Consider the following 21,901-nt stretch of genomic DNA (forward strand, 5'->3'; position numbering starts at 1 on the left):
CCACACAACTGACAAATTCTGCGAAACGAAACTCCGGTTCCTCATTTGACCCCCCCCCCCAGCAATATTGCGATTGAGTGCTGGGTATGAAGGTTGCACATTCGTCATAAAACAGCAATGTCTTCTTTACATAACTAGGCGTTTTTGTCACGTCTTGTGTTTTGCAAGGTTGTAACTTCAGTTATGAATACAACTAATGTGTTACCTTTTCCCTGGAGTTTTTACATGTTGCGGGATCTTCAATTTCAATCCCTTTTCGATATTCACATATCTAGATGGTTTTCTTACTCAAAAATTACATTAGCGCATTATATGACACATTGTGATATATATCAAATGGTGCCTGATGACAAATTACATCGATTAAATAGAGATTACAACTATTTCCTGGGATTTGTGCTGATTCTCGTCTGTTAATTAATAACATCCTTTCTTTTTCGCATCATATATGTGATGACTTTTCTCCTCTCGCGTATTACCGGGGGTGTTGAATAAACGTGATGTTCAACCTTGAACGCGATGAAATTCAAGGTGAAATATTTACGTAGAACAAAAGAACAACTGGTACCATGGTTCCTAAAGAAACTTGGGATCGATTCAACAGCCAAATAAATTCATTGTAATTATATATAGTTGACTATGATAAAGCACAATCTATTCACTCAATTCTATTCGATTTCAATTATCTGCACGCATATTTTAGAGGGTCACCCATCCTTCCCATCACGTGTCATTTGCGACATTCTCGTAAAAACGTGATGAAATACTATTGCCTTTTAATTTCCTGTGGTTTTATAGTGATTGCTGATTTCCGTGCGAAGGTGGATTAGAATTGATAACTGATATGTTATAACTGTCTGATTTTAATGGACGAACAATTATCTCAAAAGTTCACGAGATTTAATCACTTCCCCGCATTGGTATTTTCTCCAGCATACTTCAAAAGGATAATTCTTGTATATGAATGAATATGGATTATTAACAATGATATGATTATTTCATAGACAGTCACATTTTTCGTGGTACATGTATATGTAACTTTCCTATTCTATCTCTTCTGGAGCTGCAGACGTTACGGACAATGCGAACATCCTAGTCGTGATTCATTAATAATCAAATCAACCATCTCGGATTTCAACGCAGATTTGAATCATTGTATCTTAGAAATGATTCCAAATACAGCAAATTTACAGCTCAGAAGGACTAAAGTAATTTAGTTCGAGGTACTGACAATATCCGATGTAAGTTCACCCTTTGCTGTCAGGATAAAAAGCATAGCATCCGCCAGACAGCGATTTGGTTGGAGATTTCACTTCTAACAGACAATAGACACGGTTCTCGTTCATTAATTACTGACTGGTCAGCCTGTCACGATTTCCACATCACTTACACCGCCTAAAACACTGACGCACCTTATCATTTCCTGGCCGATTATGGTTTGGGATTTGGGGTAATAGAAAACATTTATTCGCAGTTTTGTTAACGCCCGTTTGTATTCAGCTATAGTTAAAGCTACCGGTACACCAGGAACCATTAATGTTTTAGCTGGACCAACGTATATTTTCACATTTGTTATAATCACACTTCTGCAGCATGAGGCCACTCAAATTTTGTTAACACTCATTCTGCTACATTGTTAAAATGACAGTGCTTTTCTCCCAAAAAAGTCCGCCTGATATGTTCATTCGAAATTCGGTCATCATCCAAATCATCCAAATAAAATAGACGCATCTTCAGGTCATATCACAACCTGCCTCACATGGGCCACCGTGATATTTACACTAGCATTAAGTAGCTTATCTAGATCATGTGCAACGAATCAATCATATACGTATAACGCCATCCCATCTATAGACATATATAGAACAGACCAGGAAACCTCACAGACAAGTTTGCCATCCGCAAAAGGGTTTTATTACTTAATTCCCACTTACAGCAGGTAAAACGGTACGTAAAAATTAGATCGATTTTTCACAATCTTTCCATAACCCGAAGCGCCATAAAATATGTGATTCATTTAGCAAACGTAACTTGTTATGAACTAAACATATTTATTCATTCAACTTTATCCGAGTAAGTCACCGCGAGTAATTCAGTTTTGACTTGGTGAACCAAAATGGGATCGTATCGAAAAGTAAGTGATGAAAACTCGATACTTAGCAATATTCCTCATAGGAAAACTTTGCTATACCGGCGTCTTTGAAAAGCAATGCGGATTATAGGTTTTTAATAATCTGGTTTGTCGACAGGACTACCTTGAATGCCATATAAAATGCGGTAGTACTTCAATAGCCATACAGCAAAGCATCACGAATTCAAAAAATTGTGTATCCGTTATAAGATACCTACATGCTGATAAAATGCATTCCCTTTTAAGGTCACCTTATCTCTTCGTTTGGCAAACCTTTCACGCAAACAATACTTAGATTTTGGTAAACATCTCACAACAATTGTGAGGTTCTTATCGGCGAAGGCCCGTCGAGTATATCAGATCCACCGGTTCAGATAAATATGAATTCTGAAATAAAGGACTTTTCTCTGATAACGATTGCCGGCATATGGTGGTGGATGGAGACATTATAAACTTTCTGCCGATTAAAGTAAGATTACTCTGCCGATTAAAGTAAGATTACTAAGGATTTAAGTTTACTAAGTATTTCGTGGTAGAAATGTGTGCAATTTCGTATCGAATCATTTCAAACACATTACCTTGTATGAATCAATATACCACGTTTTAAAACATGACTATAATGGTGTTCGAATCGAAATCTGAATTCGATACGTGTGTTGTTACCTAGTTTTAGCGGCAAGAAATGGATAGGAATATGATATTTTTGACGATCGTCAAATAATCGTCTGGTTATTGATACCAGATCTCTTCTATATACTGGTCACGTTTGGATATGAAACGCGCGAAATTAACTGGAATAGAAACGGCGAATAGCCGAATAGAAGGGGGTGTAAAGTCTAATCTAACTATCTAATTTGTTAGTAATGTTGTTTGCAGGACGTGGAAGCCGTTATGGTGGCCGCAAATACGACAAATGCCGCAAGAATTTCAATATTACATTCAATACGCCCCCAAACGCTAATTTCATCACATCACTGATGGATATTCCTGAGTAAACTTCTTTCAATATATCAAACACTTTTGGCAGTTTACGTAGCCTTCATACAGAATCAATCTCCAAATTCAGTCTTCATTTTGCTTTTACAAGTAACTTTAACAGATGTTAGATTGAAACAGAGTGCCGTGGCTTGGCGTCTCTGAACTATCATATTATTCACATAATACTGTCAACCTATACAATAATACCTTAGCAACCCTAGCTCGGTAGTGATACAAGTCAAATACCACTGGATTCGTGTACTTCGAGAACATAAACTATGAAATGCTCAAAATGAGAAAGTGCTTTTTGAATAATGTAGATTTAAAGGGGACATGTCATTTTTATTGCCCATTCTCTATGCGTCGATCGTATTTTACCCGAGCTAATTTTCACAGCAATTTCAATTGTCATCGACATTGCTTTGGTGATTATTGACTATAGTTTTTGTTTTATATACAAACAATAAGCTTGTTTTCTTTCTAAACGGATGTGGAAATGTATCAGATCAGATCGCGACAAGGAATCGCATTCTTTCGTAGGCCTAAATACTTCCCAGACGATAGGCAATGACGAGAAGATATGTTCGACATCACTTTTCCCCGTTCAAACTCTTATTCATCGTATCGGATTTTTCTGACTGTTTTGAGACTTGTCTAGAATAATTTCCTTCTACACAACCACCATTTCATTGAATAGGGACATTCAGTGTAATACAGCACGATTAGATGAGCTCATCATAGCTTTATTTTCGTACGCAGGGAATTACAAGATAATTGTTAAGTTCGACAAAATGCGCAATAATATGAATTCTCCATTAACCTCCCTCTGACTATCATTCAGTTTAATGGTGTTTGCACGGGGGTCTATTATCGGTGGTACCCGTCTCAAAGATTTACGATTCACAAGTAGAAGTAATCCTGCTCAAGTTTCCACGAGCGTGTTACCAGTAATCATTATGTAAACCAAACCAGGACATTTTCATCGGGAGCAAAAAACGCCAAAGTACCTTCCAGAATATCGATATGAAGCCACGGAGTTAGAAGATAATGGGAACATGTTTTCACAATGTGAATTACATGATTTTATATAAAAAAATTCCTAAAATGTACATCCATTTTCTCATGGATTGGTAGGTTTAACTGGCGTGATCAGAATCAAGTCACGTGGCCATTAGATCATTTGGTTTCGTGATATTTCTTTCGAAAGGAAAATTTGCTTTGTGTGATCTGAGAATAATTTCAAGAATTTAGTCGGGAATGCTTTTTCGTGATTGATATTATGACGGATATTCGATATCGAGGGAGATTTGTTGACTGCATCTAACAAATCCATGGGAGACAATGGAACTCAGAAAAAAATTAAATTGAGCGTAGGCTTGCTCGCGAAATAGACACCATAGAAATTGATTGTCAATGCCAATCCGCATCTGTTGGAACAAAGACGTGACTTTCCGGTTAAAGACCGTTAAAGAACGGACGTTTTCACACATGAATATACATATTGCTATATAGGTTACTGCATCTTTCACCGGACACGCATCACACTTATCATCATTACTCAGTCACGATTAAAAGGGATTTCTTTTTCTCTTTGCTACAGTTCATCTCCTACTGTCACAATGAACAGATTACTGACTGGTATTCGAAGTTTAACATGGCTTATTGTGATGTTCACGTTTGTGATTTACTGTTCCGGTTGTTTTGTCCGAAATTGTCCACCCGGTGGCAAGCGAGGTTTAGCGGATAACAGTTATGCAATTCGAGAGGTGAGTACTATATCAATAATGCCTTTTGATTTCATCATCACATAAATATAATTTTTTTTCGTATTTCCTTGTTGCGTGATGAATGAATTTTCACCAGAAGTAGAGCTCAATCGTGTATCATTCTGATCGAACCACATGTGCAGATTTTCACTTAATTTTCTTTAGCCACGAGCGCTTAAAAGAGCCTCAGCAAAAAAGGGTAAACTAAAAATCAAAAGCGAGTCAAGTGTAGTTTATTTCCATTAATGTTCTTCTCACCAGTGAACAACTAATATCCCTACGGCTCAGTATCGGATGGTGGGTGTTCTCTTTTTTTGATCATAGATGACGAAGTCCTTAAAGATTTCAAAGTCCTCGATACGATTAAGTTTTATTTTCATTCTTTTTAGTGTATGTTATGTATGGATAATCGAGGCACATGCGTCGGGCCGAATATTTGCTGTGGAGCCAGTATTGGTTGCCACATAGGAACCAAACAAGCAGAGGAATGCGCTAAAGAAAACGACTCCACAACTCCGTGTCAGGTTCCCGGCAAAACATGTGGACCCGAAGGAGAGGGAAACTGTGTTGCCGATGGAATATGCTGTACCTCAGGTAAAAGCAAATTGAGTGTGAACTGTTATAAGAAAAGGTGCTCAGGCCCGAAAGATTAGAAAACCCTAAAGGCGAATTTCTGGATATTTCTTTAGTGACACCAAACGAGCTAGTTTTTCTAAATGAATGCAGCGATCTACAGTTAGAAAAGTAAACGACCTGTATATACATGTAATAATTCCAACTACCAAAATTACACTTCCCGCTTTTTACCACATGGTTCATTACGAACGAACGCTATGAAGAAAATGATTCAGCTGGTGATGTTGTATGGAGGGTGGTTTTTGACCCCGGGGAATTGCATGTGAAGACGTCACTTGACTTAAGTATGAAGGGGTATATCAAGCGTGAAAAACAAACTGACTGGTTGAACATTGTATTGACACGCACAGACCAAACGACTCTCTTCGAAACGTGTGTGAATCCTTCACGAACTTATTATTTGACGAGGGTCATGTTATTTACATATACTATTTTCTACTGTCAGTTATAGCTAATAGCTACTCCGCTGTGATTTTCAAGATTTTCGTTCAGATCAAATATCGATAATTGCTCGATGACGTATGAATATCAATTTATCGCAGACGTAACTTTTTAGCTGCTGTCGTTATCAATTAGTCTTAATCATCGGAGTAGGCTAACCGCGGTATATTTGGCTACTATTTGAATGACTAACGGTTAGGCATTCAAATAGTTGCCAAATGCACGTACGAAAAATACATTTGACCTATGCCCAACTTACAACGAATGAATTACTCGGTATAAATACTGATGACATGCAATTATAAACTGACACGTACGATTTTATTTTCAAATGTTTTTCGATCGCTGATGTGGAATTCAAATTTCGAGAGTTGTTGCGGTGTAGGATACATGGAAATCCGCTAGTTATCGTGTCTTTTCACAAACATAGCGATGACGCTGAAATTATCTATCAACCGTGTAAATTCTTGATTACTGTTTTCTTTTTCAGACGCGTGCGCACTTGATAACTCATGCAAACAGAAAGGAATGTCAGTTCAGCAAAGACGGGATGAACTGGTGGAATTGTTAAAAAGAGTACTAGAAAGCAAGAGATTAAGTTTAAATCAACGGGACTGAAATAACATACCGAACTATTATGTACATATTATACATATCTATACAACAGTTCCCTTCGCGATGTTTATTGCGGAAAATAGCGCGAAAATTATTTTTGTATATGGATAACGCATTTGCAGAATTTCACGGTCTCATCAATACTGCCTCCCACCGAAATTCAAGAACACGAGAGACACACAGAGAGAGATAGAGACGCCGATGAGACGCTGATATGAAACCATACCTGTAGAGTAACGCACCGATTACGACGCAATATATTGGACATATTACGATTATTTATATATATTATACATGTTTAAGACGTTTTCAGGCGTAAAAAACTCCCGAAGAAACGATTGTAAGACTTGGTGTCCAATAAGCGGTATTATATCCTAAATGAATCCTTATTCATTTGAGTATCAATGATTACATCAAATTACCAAGATCTCTGTAATGTTCTCTATCAAGTAAAAGTAAATCACTATAAAAATAGATATTTTTTGATTTAGTTGATTTTTATTCCGACAAGAAATTTCTAACTTCATCGTTCGTTGGCGGTATTTTACTGAAGTCAATTCCAGAACTTTTGATTTGTAGTTTATCATAGAGGAAATGGTGTATTTCTATTGAACTAGTGCGAAAATCACCCAAAAACGACTGTAAGACAACACGATATACCTAATCTGTGAATATATTGAAAATTGTAAATACATATTTTCGTTCAATCGCAACCTTGTTCTCCCTTCATTTTTTCTTCATTGTGTCGAACTGTGATGTACATTCTTTCCACAAACCCCGAAATCGGCTGGCTGTCACTAAAAAAATGTTCACGATAAATATGGTAGCGATATTATCGACTCTTGCGCGAAAAAGGCTCCAAAGATATGAATCGAACCAAATGTCCAGGAGGAGGTGGGTGTATAAAAATGGAGGTAGAAATTGATTCAAATTGACATCCCTGTAGGAGGAATTATACACGCGTATTCAAACAAAACATTTGAACGAAGAAAACCCCACACAAATCATTCCAAAAACGGCTGCTAAAGAAAAGATGATTTACATTTCAATTAGATTATTTACATTAGGGGATTCGAGTTTCTTAAATACTCTTCGTTTACTTTAGATTAAAATATGCAGAAAACCCTATATAGATATGAGATTCTGTCAACGCGCATTACTCGTTGAATTATATATTTGGTCTCAAATGCCTCAAACACCTAGCGCATGAATATTCCTGACGAATGCAACTGTGACAGATGCTGCACTAGATCTCAACGCGTGCTAGAGCGCGCGGGACTATTGTTGACGGCGGCCATTGCTCGCGATGGATGCCGGGTGTACGTCATATCTGACGCATACACAATAGCAGAAATGGAGTAGAAATTCGTGATTCAGACAATAAAACGCACAGAAAAATGTCGTCTTCTAGATTTTCTTCAAGGCACAGAGATGGTTAGTAATTTTATTCTCTAAATGGAACATGAATTTAAAAACTCAAGTCAAAGCTGGTAACGTTATACAGCCTTAATAATTTATCCAGATGATGACACATACAGAGCTAGGTGCTGGTAATAAATTATTTCTAGAAACTGCTCTCATCCAGAAATCCAATTTTCGAATAGATATAAGGTTTCCGATGACAATGAGCATTCAGGACATTGAATTTGTGAATTTAGAAGAAACCCACTATAATTAAATGTATCCATGGGTGATATTTTAGCCTAACGTCATTATTTCTATCAGTACTTATACGCCATAAGCTGTTTCATATTGATTTCTATCCTAATGTCAGTTACATAGTTTAGCAGTATTTGCAGCTGCTACATTTCTCTCACTCTCTCTCTATCAGCAATATTTTCTCATAAAACAATAACGCTCATTCATATATGCACAGATATAACATTCAGTGTTATCTTTCTGTTCAATGAAAATTCCCGCCGCGTGTAGAAAACCACAAAATGAACAAATATTTTTACGGCACATATCGCAAAATAATTTGTAGTCTATATTACGAAATGCATTTTAGATCTCACCGATTATCACTTCAAATTATGAATGAAATATACATGTCACTAAATGTGCAAATTTCATTTTGAAAATTCAGGGTTTTCTATGAAATACGTGAATCTAATTAATCTTTTTATAGATATTGTTTAGTAAGATATGATTCTTTTGTAATTTTTCTTCAGTTCTATCAAGTTACACAGATTCGACCGGTTCTTCATATCGATCGTCTCTAGTAACCAGTGGAACGGAATCGACGACTCCTTCTAGATTTTCCTCTCACTATAGTACATCATCCAGCTCGTACACAACTAGTTCAGAACCACCAAATGAATACAAAAACCTCAGCAAAGGCGTCGTTACAACAGAAAAGAAAGAGCAAAAAGGCCAAGCAGAGGTAAATAAACAAAGGAGCTTTGCATGTGGCCTCAGTCAATAATACAATGCTTGCTTCGATCATGGACTCATGATTCGATCGAATGATTAATGGATATTCTGATATATTACAATGTTACAGTACTCATATAACAAGTCAGCATACTGGATGATGATAATATGGCGCTCTACAACAATCTTGTATCTTCTTCACCCGATTAAGAATATGATGAATAAAGATTTATTTTGAGCATTTTTAACGAACACAGAAGCTGCATTAAGAAAAGAAAAACAATCTAAAAGCAATAACGCTAGACATTGGTCGAGGCAAGCATTCATAACATTCATAATAGGAACCACGAGCTATTTCATTCCCATGTCTTGGTTAAGATAGAACATCTTAAAATACGAATCTCATTAATGTTTTAAAGGATTTTGACTCAGACGAGCTGAGTTCCAGGTGTAATACACCGGTAACACGTTACTCTAAAGCATGGAACCAGTTCTAATACCGTGAGTCACATCACTTACAAAAATTCTGCCTCTCAGCCATTTTTAAAAAAAAGAATAAATACTTGCATCGATGATAAGCACAGAAAAACCGCTGATCGCTGGAATGATTTTGATATGATTGAGTCATAACTGATCATTGTCTGTAACTGGTTTCCATAGGTATCAGTACCGGTATATAAATGTAAATGCTCATACGAAGCTACACAACAAAACTCTAAAACTATATTTCTAATCATATTCTATATTTCTTGTCGTCACGCATTCAAAGGTTGTGTATTTGGTAAGTATTCTCAACCACATGTAGCTTAGTTTATCTCTGAAATGGTGTTTAATTTTTTGTTCAGTATTTTTTTGTAATACCAATTCTCCCTTAAGTCCTTAAAAATTGACTCAAATATCTCATTGTCTGACAAACAAACGTTTTATTGTATCGTATCAATTTTCGCTGGTGAGTCTCTGGATGATAAAAGGGGTCGGAATCGCATTGGAGCCACGCTTATATACACGTGTAGGCCTCCCTCTGCCAGATGATAAAAACTAATTGGTTATTTCTGCACATGTAATATCAGTAACATTATTCATGCTTTTTTAAACGCATGTGTTTTCAACGTGTCACTTATTATTGGTGAAATGTTAATCGAATCGACTTTAATTTGTCCGTGTAGCGGGTAAAGAGCTCAGTTCCAGCGGTGTCAATCGCTATAGGTTTAATTACTAGTCGCTTGTCGGCCTGAGAAAATACATCTGGCCGATTAAAACGGCGACCTTTTTAGGTCGACTAATTTGTAAATTGGCGTAATATTCGTCAATACATTGTTAGTCAGGCCTGAAATATACGGCAGTTCCATCTGAGATGGATTTAACGTCGTTAGATGAATGTATTCGGTCTTTGATGGATATGACGACAGATACGACGATGAATGAAAGTAGGTTATTAGAATCGAAAGGGATTATCCAGCGCTGGAATTCATTATCAAAAAAAGTTTACGTAAGTTGGCAAAAAGAGTACGCAATGTTTGTTTAGAACCATCCAGCAACAAAAGGTGACGTTTTCAAAAATGTTTATGATGTCAGCAAGCAGGGCGTCGTACATGAAGTACAAAGCAAAATTATGTTTAGTTCATTTTTTTCAATAGCGATGAAATGTGACATTTAAAACTACGCGATATAGAACATGAATATGACAGATGGATTCAGATTTCTGCCCTGTTTCCTGATTACGATGATAAAGGTTGATCGATAGATGCTCCGCAGACTTGAACCCATGACCCCGCCATCTAATAAAAATGTTTTTCCGGTTCCCGGATTTTCAACTTAACCTTCCGTTAAACCATTGATTCGTATCAAATGTTACGATTTACGCTATTACTAACAAACCATCGTTCATTGAAGCCAGATTCTTGGTGGTATTTTTGATGAATATTCAATAAACAAACTTTCTGAACTGCACTGATCCAGCGAATATTACATGCCATGTATAACTATCTGATCACAATCTTAATGTGAAGAACGAGCAATTAATTAGTGACTATTACGCAATCTCTGGGGAAATTAGTAAATCTCTGATCTCGTCCAGTAATTATGGAATATTTCATGATACTCGATGGCGAGGAAGCCTTCCGACCGATGGTAAGGATTGTTGTATTTTCACTGCGATATTTGATGACTGTGTAGAATATATTCAGATTTCAGTATAAATCCCCGTATTTAGACATCGAATAACCCATTGATGACACTTTGAAATCTAGAGTAGCCAGATTACGTACAAATATTCTTTGCAACGACGAGAAATTGATAGACTTAGAATTTACAAAGATAATTACAATCACAATCGAAAATGTTAAATGCATTTTCTATAAGAAGAACTCGTAAGTAACATTTTGAGTGATTAACACAGACAGTGTATTGCGTGCTTGCTGTGATGTTTTCTCATGTTTAATTCATTGACTTCTAATTATGATTGGAAACTTGTGGCGAAATTGGTTCTTGTGTAATTACCTCTCAACATTGTTTCTGGTGACAAAACCGAAACATATAAGCAAATTGCAGTATTGCCATTATCATTTTTATCGTAATCATTATTTTGATTATGAGATCGTATAGTTTTTCCTGTATCATCATGTCTGATTGGAGAATGCTGCCCCAACCGAGAAAAAAAATCAGGTTACTAAACTAAATAGAGACTAACCGCATAATTAGACAAATCAGAACCAATTTCGCTATAGGTGGCGGGGTGTTAGTAGCGCACATCAAAATTCCACAGAGTTGACACGTAATTAAAGATACATCAATTTACATTGTTTAGGGTGGAGGATCTTACACATACTTATAGCAGAGAAACACGTTCATGTATATGTATTCAAGAATTTTCCACCGAGCGTGTTGTTAAGTCAAAAAACTGAAATTTCTTTCACATGTGTTAATTTCTTTTTCAGGATGACGAGGAATGCATCGGGTTTGCTTCACTGCCGGATCAAGTGCATCGCAAAGCTGTTAAAAGAGGATTCAATTTTACTTTAATGGTTGTCGGTAAGCTTTGTAAAACTTTCTAAAACCAAGAGCCTCTTTGTGAAACGATTATCCTGTTGATAATGTACCAATGTTTTCGATATCTAATCCTTCAGGGTAATTTTAAACCACTGCAGGCATTCAAAATATTTTTTTTTGTTCACATTTCAGGTGAATCTGGTTTGGGAAAGTCGACGTTAGTAAACAGTTTATTTTTGAAAGACTTGTACGCAGACCGTGTTATCTTGAGCGCAGAACGTAAGAACTCAATTTTAAATCAAAAATACAAAAAGAGGATGTATTTTTGGTTATATATAATATAAATATCAATCCGTTTGTTGGTAGTGCATGAAAAACCTTATCCACTACATATTTCAGAACGAATTGATAAAACTGTGAAAATCGAAAAGAAATATATGGAAATAGAAGAGAAAGGTGTAAGACTACGACTAACAGTGGTGGATACTCCAGGGTTCAATGAAGCCATTAACGCGTATGGATGGTAGGTGGATATAAGTGATTGAATATTTATACTTTGTACCGTAGACTCCATGATAAATCGAATTTGTAATTGATTGTTAACAGTTGGAAGCCCATAGAAGAGTACGTAGATCAGCAGTTTGACCAATTTTTTGAGGACGAAAGTGGACTGAACAGAAAAAATATACAAGATAACCGAGTACATTGCTGTTTGTATTTCATATCCCCGTACGGGAGAGGGTAAGTGATACCTTACTTAAATTCCAATTTGTCACCTTACAGGTATCAAAACATCTTGATATCAGAATAGTTATTACCAATTTCTTCCTTGTTTTTCCAGTCTAAGACCAATAGATATAGAATACATGAAGTGTCTACACAAAAAAGTGAACTTAGTTCCGATTATAGCCAAAGCAGACACTTTATTAGCCAAGGAGGTTCAACAAATGAAAAAACGAGTAAGTAGCCTACGAAGTTAAATCTTGAAAATTTTGTTTACCCATTCCCTCCCGTCAGAGGTATTGTCCCGATTAAAAATGATATTGGAATACATATTTACTAGTGTGTCTTTATCATTTGTTTGTTTCAGATTTTAGATCAAATAGATGAACATCGAATAAAGATATACGAATTTCCAGATTGTGATAGTGACGAAGATGAAGAATTCAAACTACAGGATAAACTGCTAAAGGTATGCGTGTATTCACGACGCGATTCAAATGTATAAACCTGTGACTTCTGCTCAAGTAAATACTGATAAACATTTTCTTCATAGTCGACGATACCATTTGCAATAGTTGGTAGCAATTCTGTAGTGGAGGTAAATGGTAAACGTGTTAGAGGACGTATGTACCCGTGGGGTATAGTCGAAGGTATCATATCTGAACTGTATATTACTGCAGCATCAGCCATATACCATATAGAGATTTTTATTTGACATGTTTACTTTTTTTCAAATTTTAGTTGAAAACCCTAAGCATTCCGACTTCTTACAATTGCGCCAAATGCTTATCAGGTAAGAAAGTGAGCATGTGATGGTTGCAGCTTGATAAAATAAACTTTGATGTATATGATTATCATAGCTACATACGTATGTGTTTTATTTCAAGCACCCACATGCAAGACCTGAAGGACGTCACTCGGGACGTTCATTACGAAAATTATAGAGCGAAATATATCACCGAGAAAATGACGAAACAATTATCAAAAGAGAGAACGTAAGTCAAAGTCCTAGATTATGTTGTGTACGTACAGAGAATGCAAACCATGTCTAGATTGGGCCATTTCTAAAATTGCAGGAAACTGAAAAGGGAATCGGTTCAGAACTGGGAAGCGCTATCAGATGCAGAAGCCATGCTGCAACAGAAGGATCAAGAGGTACGTATAATGATCCTTGTATTACCCTTCTGTCAAATAACAAATTATTAGACTGTTACCACGTTTCATTCCAGATTCTACGAATGCAGGAAATGCTGAAAAAGATGCAAGTACAAATGGCCAGGGGTGGTAGTGGTTTGGGGAAGTTATAAGTATTTGGAGTGGCCAATCTGATTTTAGTTTTGATCAATGGCAGCATTTAAAATGACAGTACAACATGGGCATAATATCTGGACAGTGTCACGTCTGTTACGAAGGGCCATATATACTGCGTGTGTTCGAACTGGAGGAAAGACTGGGTTCTGTGTGCAATGCTGCTCATTCTTGTTATACGGGTAATACCTGTACCTGCTTTTTATTATGATTTTTTACGCAAGCGATTTTCATAATTGGTGTGTATACTTGTATATGTTTTAGCTATGAGCAACTAGCAATTCTTGTAGGGAATGAGATACAAATGTGAATGAAATCAAAATTTCTTGGGCCGCGGTTTGAAAGTTACTGAAGGTATTAGTATCTTCCATTAAAGACCAAGGTGCTAGCTATGTATTCAACCCCTCGATGTAAGTCCGAATCCCCTGAAATATATCTTGCCAAACGAAAAAGGGCTCAGCAGAACCCAAGGTTTGTTGTGTGCATATATTATATTATTTCAAATATATAAGAATAAACTGTTGTTCGTTGATGTGTTGTGTAAATAAATGTGGAGTCTTTAGAAAAGAATTATTTAGTGTTGCTTTAAAAATTATATGTATAAATATTTGAAAACTTTTTTGTAACATAAACGGTCACGTTTGAATCGAATATTCTGTCATAAATTGAGAATAAATACCGTTTCATATATATATTAAGTAATATACTTATTCATTATTCGGGACGTGTCATCAATTCAACCAGGAGCGAGAATTCTTCGAGGAAAGCCAGCAGACACCAAATAGATTCCTAGCTTTCATAACGGCATCATCAGTACTGGCAACCTGTGTTTCAACGAGATATTTCACCATTTCTAGTAGATGTAGACCGATACTCGATAATCTTCTCAAAAGAATGAATACGAATGAACAATAGCCGTTACTTTTGATTGAAGCATTTATTTTCGATAGCTTCATACTCGTACAATAGAACTCAATGATATGCATGCCTTCTGAACAGGAGGCTTTAGCCTTTAAAAGTTTATTGTACCATGATATACGATAGTGCTTCAGAATTTTGCAACAAAATTTTACCGTACAAAAAAATATCACATTCATAGATCGAAACAGTAAGAGCTTATTCCATCAATTTGATCTTTAATTAAGTTAGCACAGAGTCGAGTAACCAAAGATAACCAGTCTCACTTATAAATAATCCAGAATACTTCATTAATAGTTAATCAATTATCAGTTAATTAGTGCGGTCTTCCTCTTCCGCGACCTTGCGGAGCGCCACCTTCCTGCGCTTTTGGGTTTTTGATCGTTTCATCAACGGATAAGATCAGACAAGTGGCTTCAGACGCAGCAGTAATCGCGTTGATTTTGACAACCGCCGGTTCCCAGACACACGCCACAAAATTATCAGCGATATCTTCATTGTTTACATCGACACCGTACCAAATACCACCTATAAATCATTTCAACAGATATGAGAAATTGTAGATCAGTTGATGGAAATTATACAAATTATTATTGTTTAAATAACAGCACTCACCCTGAGCGTGTTTCTGCCGAAGTTTGTTCAGAATATTTGTAGCATCGAATCCAGCATTGTCACATAGCTGTCTAGGTATCGTTTCTAAAGCTTTAGCCATGGCTCCGATCAACAGTTGTTCTTTACCGGGAATTGTACGCGAATGCTCCCTCAGATATTTACTTAATTCCATCTCGATAGCACCACCGCCTACGACACGAGAATGCAGAATTCACGTCAACGTGTAAGAAGGAAAAAATATTGATATGGTCAAAATCAAGATCGATGGAAATTCTTACCAGCAACAACTGAATCGTTTTTAATGGCTCGTCGTACGATCATGATAGCATCATGTAGAGATCTCTGAGTCTCTTCAATGAATTGTTCGGTACCACCACGTAGAATAAGAGTACATGTCTTAGCTTCAGGGCAGCCTTTGAATAAGTTGTATCTGCAAGAAACATCACTTTTCAATAAATAAAGCCCACACAAAATATCCAACATATAAGCAATGATTCCAAGGGTTGATTCCAAGGGTTTATTACGAGCGAAATTTAGCTGTGTATAGCTAGTTGATTAGAAGAGGGATTAGAATATAATTCCCCCAAATTTGTTTTCAATTTTCGTCACTATTTCAATGGGCATCTTGCTCACTAAAGTAACACTACCTTTCACCACCAATCTGCACTTCTTCAAATAATTCACATGCTCCCAGTACATCTTGTTTGAGACTCTGTACAGATGTCTGTATTGACCCACCGCAAGCTTTCAACGTTCTCTTCAGATCCTCATCTACAACACGGCCAGCGCAGAATAAATCTCTGTAATTAAGATTAATTTTCACAACTGAATACATGATCCAATCTTGAAGAAGATCTCAAATGTAACACCACTACCGTAGTCAAATGAATACCTGTCAGCAAAGTATTGAGTGGCAACATCACCAATTGGCAATTTAGACAAAACAACTTTTGCACCACTTTTGTAGATAGCCTCTAACTTTTCATATAGAATATTCCACTCGGCATCCACTATTGATTGATAGTCCTGAAATATAGTATTATCGGTAATTCACACTCAATGAAGTTAAGTGACATAAGATAAAATATAACAGTTAACCATCTTAACTTACTTCTACATTGTCTACGCGCACTTCAGCATTTTCTTTTTCGGATTTCAACTCTAATTCAACGTTAAGTAATGCAATCTTGGGGTTGATGTATTTCTTCGGCTGCATCTCGAAACCGGCATAGCTGAACGTCTTCTTAAAAGCCACACCATCGACTAACATAGAATCCTACAACACAATCACAAAACATATAACTGACAGTCGATTATCGACATGAAAAGCAGCCCACAACAGAAATAAATACTGACTTCTAATGCACCGCCCTGAATCTTTTTAATACCAATCATATCTAAAGGCAGTAAATCATCCAACATCATCACAGCATCGACTACCATTTTAGCGAAGAAATCTTTCTGATGGGCGACAAGTTTAGAGCTGAGAGTAGTGGCTGCACATTTGATAAGTAACTGGCGATGTTCACTGCAAATTTAATTGTCATTATCAAATAAATCATTGACAAATGTCAAGTGGTCGCTTAATCAAATATTCAGCTACACTTACACTACATCTTCTTCCTTGATAGTCACAGCGATCTCTCTGATTTTTTTCACAACCTAGATAGATACATTCACACAAAAACATCGAACAATTTCTGGTAAAGAATACAATGGTTAAATGCCAGTAAGCCACATAAGAATAAAACTCACCAGAGCAGTAGCTTTTCTGAAAGCACGAATTATGATTTGAGGATGGACTCCCTCTTCAATATAAGGCTTACACTGTTTCAGGAAGGCTCCGGCTATCAAAACTACACTAGTCGTACCATCACCGACCTATCGAATAGACACAATAGGAGGACGTTTAGAGAAAAATCAATGAGAATTACAATGAGACGCAAGGCTAGAAATACTAACCTCAGCATCTTGGGATTTAGCGATGTCTACAAGTGTTTTCGCTGCTGGATGAACAATATCCAATAACTTCATGATTGTGGCTCCATCATTCGATACGGTAGCTTTACCTAAAAACAAAATAATATATGGATTCAGCATTGAATGGCAGGATTTATCAACTACGCAAGGGAAATTACAGTTTATAGTCTAAATTATTACCTCCACCATCGACGATGAGCTTATCCATTCCGCGAGGACCCAATGTGGTCCTGACGGCATCAACAATAGCCTGACAGGCATTGATATTACTAATCAGCTGTGGTTTGCCTTGAGAAGAATCTGTGCCTTCTTTCAACAAGATTATCCTTGGTTGCTAAAAATAAATTTAATAATTCTTACGTTGAAGAGCCGAGAACAGCTCCATGAAAGGCATTTTGTTTGGAGTCTTTCTTGCGGGCCTTCATTCATATCGATCTTTTGAGATTTAAACAATTAGACTCGGGCATTAGGGTCGTGATTGGATGCTTAAAATTGAATAGTGATTTGGTGATGTCTTGTTTTTTAAGGTTTACGAATGATCCAAAACAACCAGAGGAAGATTTGACAGTCGAAATCATTGGAATTTTCTAGACTTCCGGGTTCTGACATGTACCCGGTGTGGACAAATCGAAAAGATTTTCGAGTGTTTTAACAGCATATATTTTACACCGTATACTAGAACATGTAGAAAATAGATAATATTTGATTGTATAATGGTATTTAATTATCGTAATCGGTTATAAATCGGCCGATGATGCTGGATTTTGCAAAGGTTTCTCACATACCATCATCTTGCTAGCCGACGCTATGAAATTCCGACCACTCGTAAATTGAAAATTCTTATCTGAAACACGAAGTAGTGTCAATCTAGATCGGAAGCGATTGATAATAATTTTCACTTTTATTAATTTCAAACCTATTTTAAGCTAATTAGACAAATCATGAGATTCGTGTGAACTGGGTCTTTTAGTATCAGTTTAATAGATAAATAATTTTACGTTTCATGAATAAGTTCTGAATAATCCAAGATGGAGTCAAGTATTAAAAGTGTAGTAGTTTGGGAATGGTTTTCTGGCTACTGGAAACCCTACACACCAGTCGTATCATGTTTTATCGAAAGCAGAAGGGATACCGAGACAGAAATACACCTGGCTCAAGCGGATCCCAGTATGAATCGGTTTATTATAGACGTTGAAAAGCTGTTACAAATCACATCAGATGATGCTGGTAAATGTCAAAAGTCGCACTAATTACCACACGAAACCGATCGTCTCAATTGATAACAACAAATCATCCCTAAATTCTTAGGTGTTTTTATGAGCCTACCGACTGAATAAAGTTAGATTACTGTTAACTGAACTGACATCTCAATTTTTCTATGTTTTTGGGTATATTTTCGAATTTTTCATAGAGATTAAAAGTTCCCTCTGATTCAAAGAATGCTTTCGGCTCAATTACCCAAAATATTCACTGCCGCAACAGTAACAACTTGTCTCTGTTTAATGTGTCATTTTGAAAGACAGCTGGGTTCGTACGCAGACCGTTTATGGAAACTTGATATCTGGGTATGAACTCAGTCGTACCCAACAGCTATAATCGATATACATAATTGAAATCGAGTACACAACGCAATCTCATAAAAACGCCTCTTATGAACTTCAGTTCTAATTGTTTCATTGATCATTAAACGAATATACTGAATTAATATTTATTTGATCGCTAGGGGATTTTTGTATGATACTGGATTTTTTCTTTTTTAAGGTAAAACAGTCAAGCATCAAATTCCAATCAGAAGAAAGATTTATTCTGCAGATACCCCTCCCGGTTCTGGGGTAGAATGGAAATGGTCGGGAGATTCTGGTTCATGGTACCTTTATGATATTGAGACGGCATGTGTATTAGAAAATGCATTTAACAGAAATATCAGCAATGTTGACTTAACAATTGAAAATCCTAGTCTACCCTATAAAATTGATCTAAAGTCAATGACGCAAACGCGAATTGGGACTGGATTTATAAGGCATGTTCAGAGAGTGCCTTTGACTAGTGTATATACACCAATCTGTATGCCTAACGCAACCAAATCTGCAGCAGCAGTAGCATCATCTAATAGAGTAACTAGGAGTAAATCAGCCGCTGCTGCTGCTGTATCTTCGACATCCTCGGGCAGAAAATCCGGATTAAAACCTTCCATTTCTCTGATGGCAGTTAAACACGCTCACGGGTCGAGCACAGAATCATCATCTTCATCAATAGGGTCTATTGATCATACAGACGATGGACATAGTCCGAAAAAAGTTCGTAAACCTTCAAAAAAGAAGTATAAATGTTCAACAAATTCATCTTCGCCTTCTAAATCAGTTCCGGCAGTGGTTAATACTCGAAGTCGACTTTTAAAAGGATCAAAATCTGTTGATTCGGGACTAGCTACAAATAATGCCCATTCTTCTGCAACTGCTAATCTAGCCAGGTAATGTAAACTGTCTTGGCTTCAAATTTTCATTTGATCAGCATTAAGTTAACTTAAATATTTTCTATTGTTTAGATCAACAACTAATTACACATTATCTGGTCGAACAAATCAAGGCTCGCTTATATCGCCAGCAATGACAGGTATCAATACAACTGATAAATTAGTGCATGCTATATTATTAGATAGATTCAGCTTTTGACAGGAAGAAATTGTTCATTTTTTCAGGTGTTACGAACATGTTACTTCTGCCATTGGTTCCTTTCCTATTGTCATCGAATAAATCACTTAATTCACCCATACCCCAACACATCCCTAGTCAACCGTTGAAAGCAACTAAACCCAAAAAGAAGAAAAAGGCATTGAAGTGGCATTCAGTTGAACAACAAAAACCAGGCAAGATTGTTGATCATTTTTCATTAATAGATAATTCGACATTACAGCCTTTGTTCTTCCTCTGATGTATTTCTGTCTACCCAACAGTTGACCGGTCTTTTGATGCAATTGTAAAGAAATACTCTACATTTCTAACAGCAGAGATCCCTGATGAGGTAAATTGAGCAATATCAACCATTTCAAATGAAAATGACATACCCGGTTGCTAAAACTCGTGTTTTGATAATAGGATTGTTGTATATGCTGTGATCGACTGCATTCAAGCGGTGGATTCAGTGCTGATCACGAAGAAGAAGCAATTTGTAAATTGAATCGTTGTGACCACATATTTCACAGATCATGTGTATCGGCCATGTATAATAGTGGAACTAAAGATGGCAGTTTACAATGTCCTACGTGCAAGATGATTTATGGCGAGAAATTTGGAAACTGTCCTCCAGGTCGAATGGAATACGGCACATTCTCCGCTTCTCTTCCGAGCTTTGACTGTGAAACTATACGCATTATATATACAATACCTCCTGGAATACAGGTACATAGTACGCAGGTGCGTGTTAAATACTACCACTAGTCACACTATACTCATACCTATGATATTTGTATTACGATGTTTCAGGGATCTGATCATCCTCATCCTGGTAAACCCTTCAGCGCAAGAGCATTTCCAAGATACTGCTACTTACCTAATAATGAAAATGGTCGCAAGGTTTGTTTGGCTATGAAGATGTGATTTTGTAATGTTTTAACAATGACCATCGAAGTCAAGTTTATTATTTCAGGCATTACAGTTGTTAGAGATTGCGTGGCGAAGACGATTAACATTTACTATTGGTACATCTGCTACAACTGGGGAACAAAACACAGTAACTTGGAATGAAATTCATCATAAAACAGAATTTGGTTCAAATGAATCTGGCCATGGCTTCCCCGATACTAATTATTTTGACAATCTGTTTGCTGAATTGGCAGCTCAAGGTGTTACTTGTGACTGAACTTATAATCTCATGCGGGAAAGTTTTATAAAAACTTGAATCGTGGTTATTATGAAACCGAACAAAAAAGTAAATTTACAGTTTAACTGGTATGTTCAAATATATTCTATGCATGTCTCAAGTGTTTTTGCTGCATTTTTAATAGTTGTGTCCTATCACAACAAGAAGTGGAAGTGCCACTATGTTGTTATGGATATTTAGTTGCCAAATAAATGTGTAATCTCAATTTTTCCACAAGTGGATGTAGCTCCCAATTAAGCTGTCATAACATAAATGTGGATAAAACTCCACCAGTATTCGGATTCTTGTAATTCGAATAGAAATTCATTTGTAATTAAAGTAAAAACTCATGTTATACTGTACTCAAAAGAAAAGATTTTTTTAACTTTGTTAAATTAGAATATCAGTTGATAATAAAAATATCCTTAATTTAATACTAACTGCATTTATAGTCAAGTGATTGTTGAATGGATACCTTTAAACTGTGTTCAAAATCATGAGAGACCCAAGAATCAATCTATCTAAACTCTGAAAACTAAAATGTGTTGAGAAATAGAAGTTTAATTATTAA

General features: G+C 36.4%; 4 protein-coding genes across 6 annotated transcripts; 3 read left to right on the forward strand and 1 right to left on the reverse strand.

The window, feature by feature from the left end:
• The first annotated feature begins 1,845 nt into the window (after positions 1-1,845).
• On the forward strand, positions 1,846-6,986 carry LOC141899405 (terepressin/terephysin-like). 3 transcript variants are annotated; one of them, XM_074785677.1, is made up of 4 exons: positions 1,846-1,947; positions 4,710-4,875; positions 5,265-5,469; positions 6,443-6,986. In XM_074785677.1, exons 2-4 carry the CDS (start codon positions 4,729-4,731, stop codon positions 6,568-6,570), a joined length of 480 nt encoding a protein of 159 aa, XP_074641778.1. In that variant the 5' UTR covers positions 1,846-1,947; positions 4,710-4,728; the 3' UTR covers positions 6,571-6,986. The 3 variants fall into 3 exon arrangements, with proteins under 3 accessions (XP_074641778.1, XP_074641779.1, XP_074641781.1); XM_074785678.1 differs by lacking the exon at positions 1,846-1,947 and adding an exon at positions 2,070-2,134; XM_074785680.1 differs by lacking the exon at positions 1,846-1,947 and adding an exon at positions 2,560-2,600.
• Positions 6,987-7,839: 853 nt separating this feature from the next.
• On the forward strand, positions 7,840-14,539 carry LOC141898223 (septin-2-like). The gene is made up of 14 exons (XM_074784048.1): positions 7,840-8,001; positions 8,739-8,950; positions 9,710-9,721; positions 11,877-11,970; positions 12,121-12,207; positions 12,328-12,451; positions 12,535-12,669; positions 12,770-12,887; positions 13,019-13,120; positions 13,205-13,301; positions 13,393-13,444; positions 13,539-13,646; positions 13,728-13,806; positions 13,881-14,539. The coding sequence occupies exons 1-14, from the start codon at positions 7,965-7,967 to the stop codon at positions 13,956-13,958; spliced, it is 1,335 nt and encodes a 444-aa protein (XP_074640149.1). The 5' UTR covers positions 7,840-7,964; the 3' UTR covers positions 13,959-14,539.
• A 338-nt stretch (positions 14,540-14,877) lies between these two features.
• On the reverse strand, positions 14,878-18,302 carry LOC141899706 (T-complex protein 1 subunit eta-like). Its single transcript, XM_074786148.1, has 12 exons — positions 18,258-18,302; positions 17,653-17,806; positions 17,455-17,561; positions 17,248-17,373; positions 17,102-17,154; positions 16,849-17,020; positions 16,604-16,768; positions 16,385-16,518; positions 16,140-16,292; positions 15,771-15,922; positions 15,493-15,681; positions 14,878-15,405 (listed from the first exon to the last, which is right to left on the reverse strand). Exons 1-12 carry the CDS (start codon positions 18,261-18,263, stop codon positions 15,194-15,196), a joined length of 1,623 nt encoding a protein of 540 aa, XP_074642249.1. The 5' UTR covers positions 18,264-18,302; the 3' UTR covers positions 14,878-15,193.
• Positions 18,303-18,500: 198 nt separating this feature from the next.
• Positions 18,501-21,698, forward strand: LOC141899578 (E3 ubiquitin-protein ligase DTX4-like). The gene is made up of 8 exons (XM_074785961.1): positions 18,501-18,699; positions 19,234-19,942; positions 20,018-20,085; positions 20,171-20,338; positions 20,426-20,493; positions 20,568-20,870; positions 20,955-21,044; positions 21,118-21,698. Exons 1-8 carry the CDS (start codon positions 18,501-18,503, stop codon positions 21,328-21,330), a joined length of 1,818 nt encoding a protein of 605 aa, XP_074642062.1. The 3' UTR covers positions 21,331-21,698.
• The last annotated feature ends 203 nt before the right edge of the window (positions 21,699-21,901 follow it).

This window comes from Tubulanus polymorphus, chromosome 2 (assembly GCF_964204645.1).
Source record: "Tubulanus polymorphus chromosome 2, tnTubPoly1.2, whole genome shotgun sequence".
NCBI lineage: Eukaryota > Metazoa > Nemertea > Palaeonemertea > Tubulaniformes > Tubulanidae > Tubulanus > Tubulanus polymorphus.

Bases quoted from the DNA above. Each gene is read 5' to 3' on its own strand.
- LOC141899405 (XM_074785677.1), top strand. From the start codon at position 4,729: ATGAACAGATTACTGACTGGTATTCGAAGTTTAACATGGCTTATTGTG. The intron at 4,876-5,264 runs GTGAGTACTATA...CATTCTTTTTAG, and splicing joins ACAGTTATGCAATTCGAGAG to TGTATGTTATGTATGGATAA. The intron at 5,470-6,442 runs GTAAAAGCAAAT...TTTCTTTTTCAG, and splicing joins TGGAATATGCTGTACCTCAG to ACGCGTGCGCACTTGATAAC.
- LOC141898223 (XM_074784048.1), top strand. From the start codon at position 7,965: ATGTCGTCTTCTAGATTTTCTTCAAGGCACAGAGATG. The intron at 12,670-12,769 runs GTAAGTGATACC...TTGTTTTTCCAG, and splicing joins ATATCCCCGTACGGGAGAGG to TCTAAGACCAATAGATATAG. The intron at 13,302-13,392 runs GTATCATATCTG...TTCAAATTTTAG, and splicing joins CCCGTGGGGTATAGTCGAAG to TTGAAAACCCTAAGCATTCC.
- LOC141899706 (XM_074786148.1), bottom strand. The intron at 15,923-16,139 runs GTAGTGTTACTT...TGTTTCTTGCAG, and splicing joins GTGCAGATTGGTGGTGAAAG to ATACAACTTATTCAAAGGCT. The intron at 15,682-15,770 runs GTAAGAATTTCC...CTCGTGTCGTAG, and splicing joins AAACGATTCAGTTGTTGCTG to GCGGTGGTGCTATCGAGATG.
- LOC141899578 (XM_074785961.1), top strand. From the start codon at position 18,501: ATGGAGTCAAGTATTAAAAGTGTAGTAGTTTGGGAATGGTTTTCTGGC. The intron at 20,871-20,954 runs GTACATAGTACG...ACGATGTTTCAG, and splicing joins CAATACCTCCTGGAATACAG to GGATCTGATCATCCTCATCC. The intron at 21,045-21,117 runs GTTTGTTTGGCT...TTATTATTTCAG, and splicing joins ATAATGAAAATGGTCGCAAG to GCATTACAGTTGTTAGAGAT.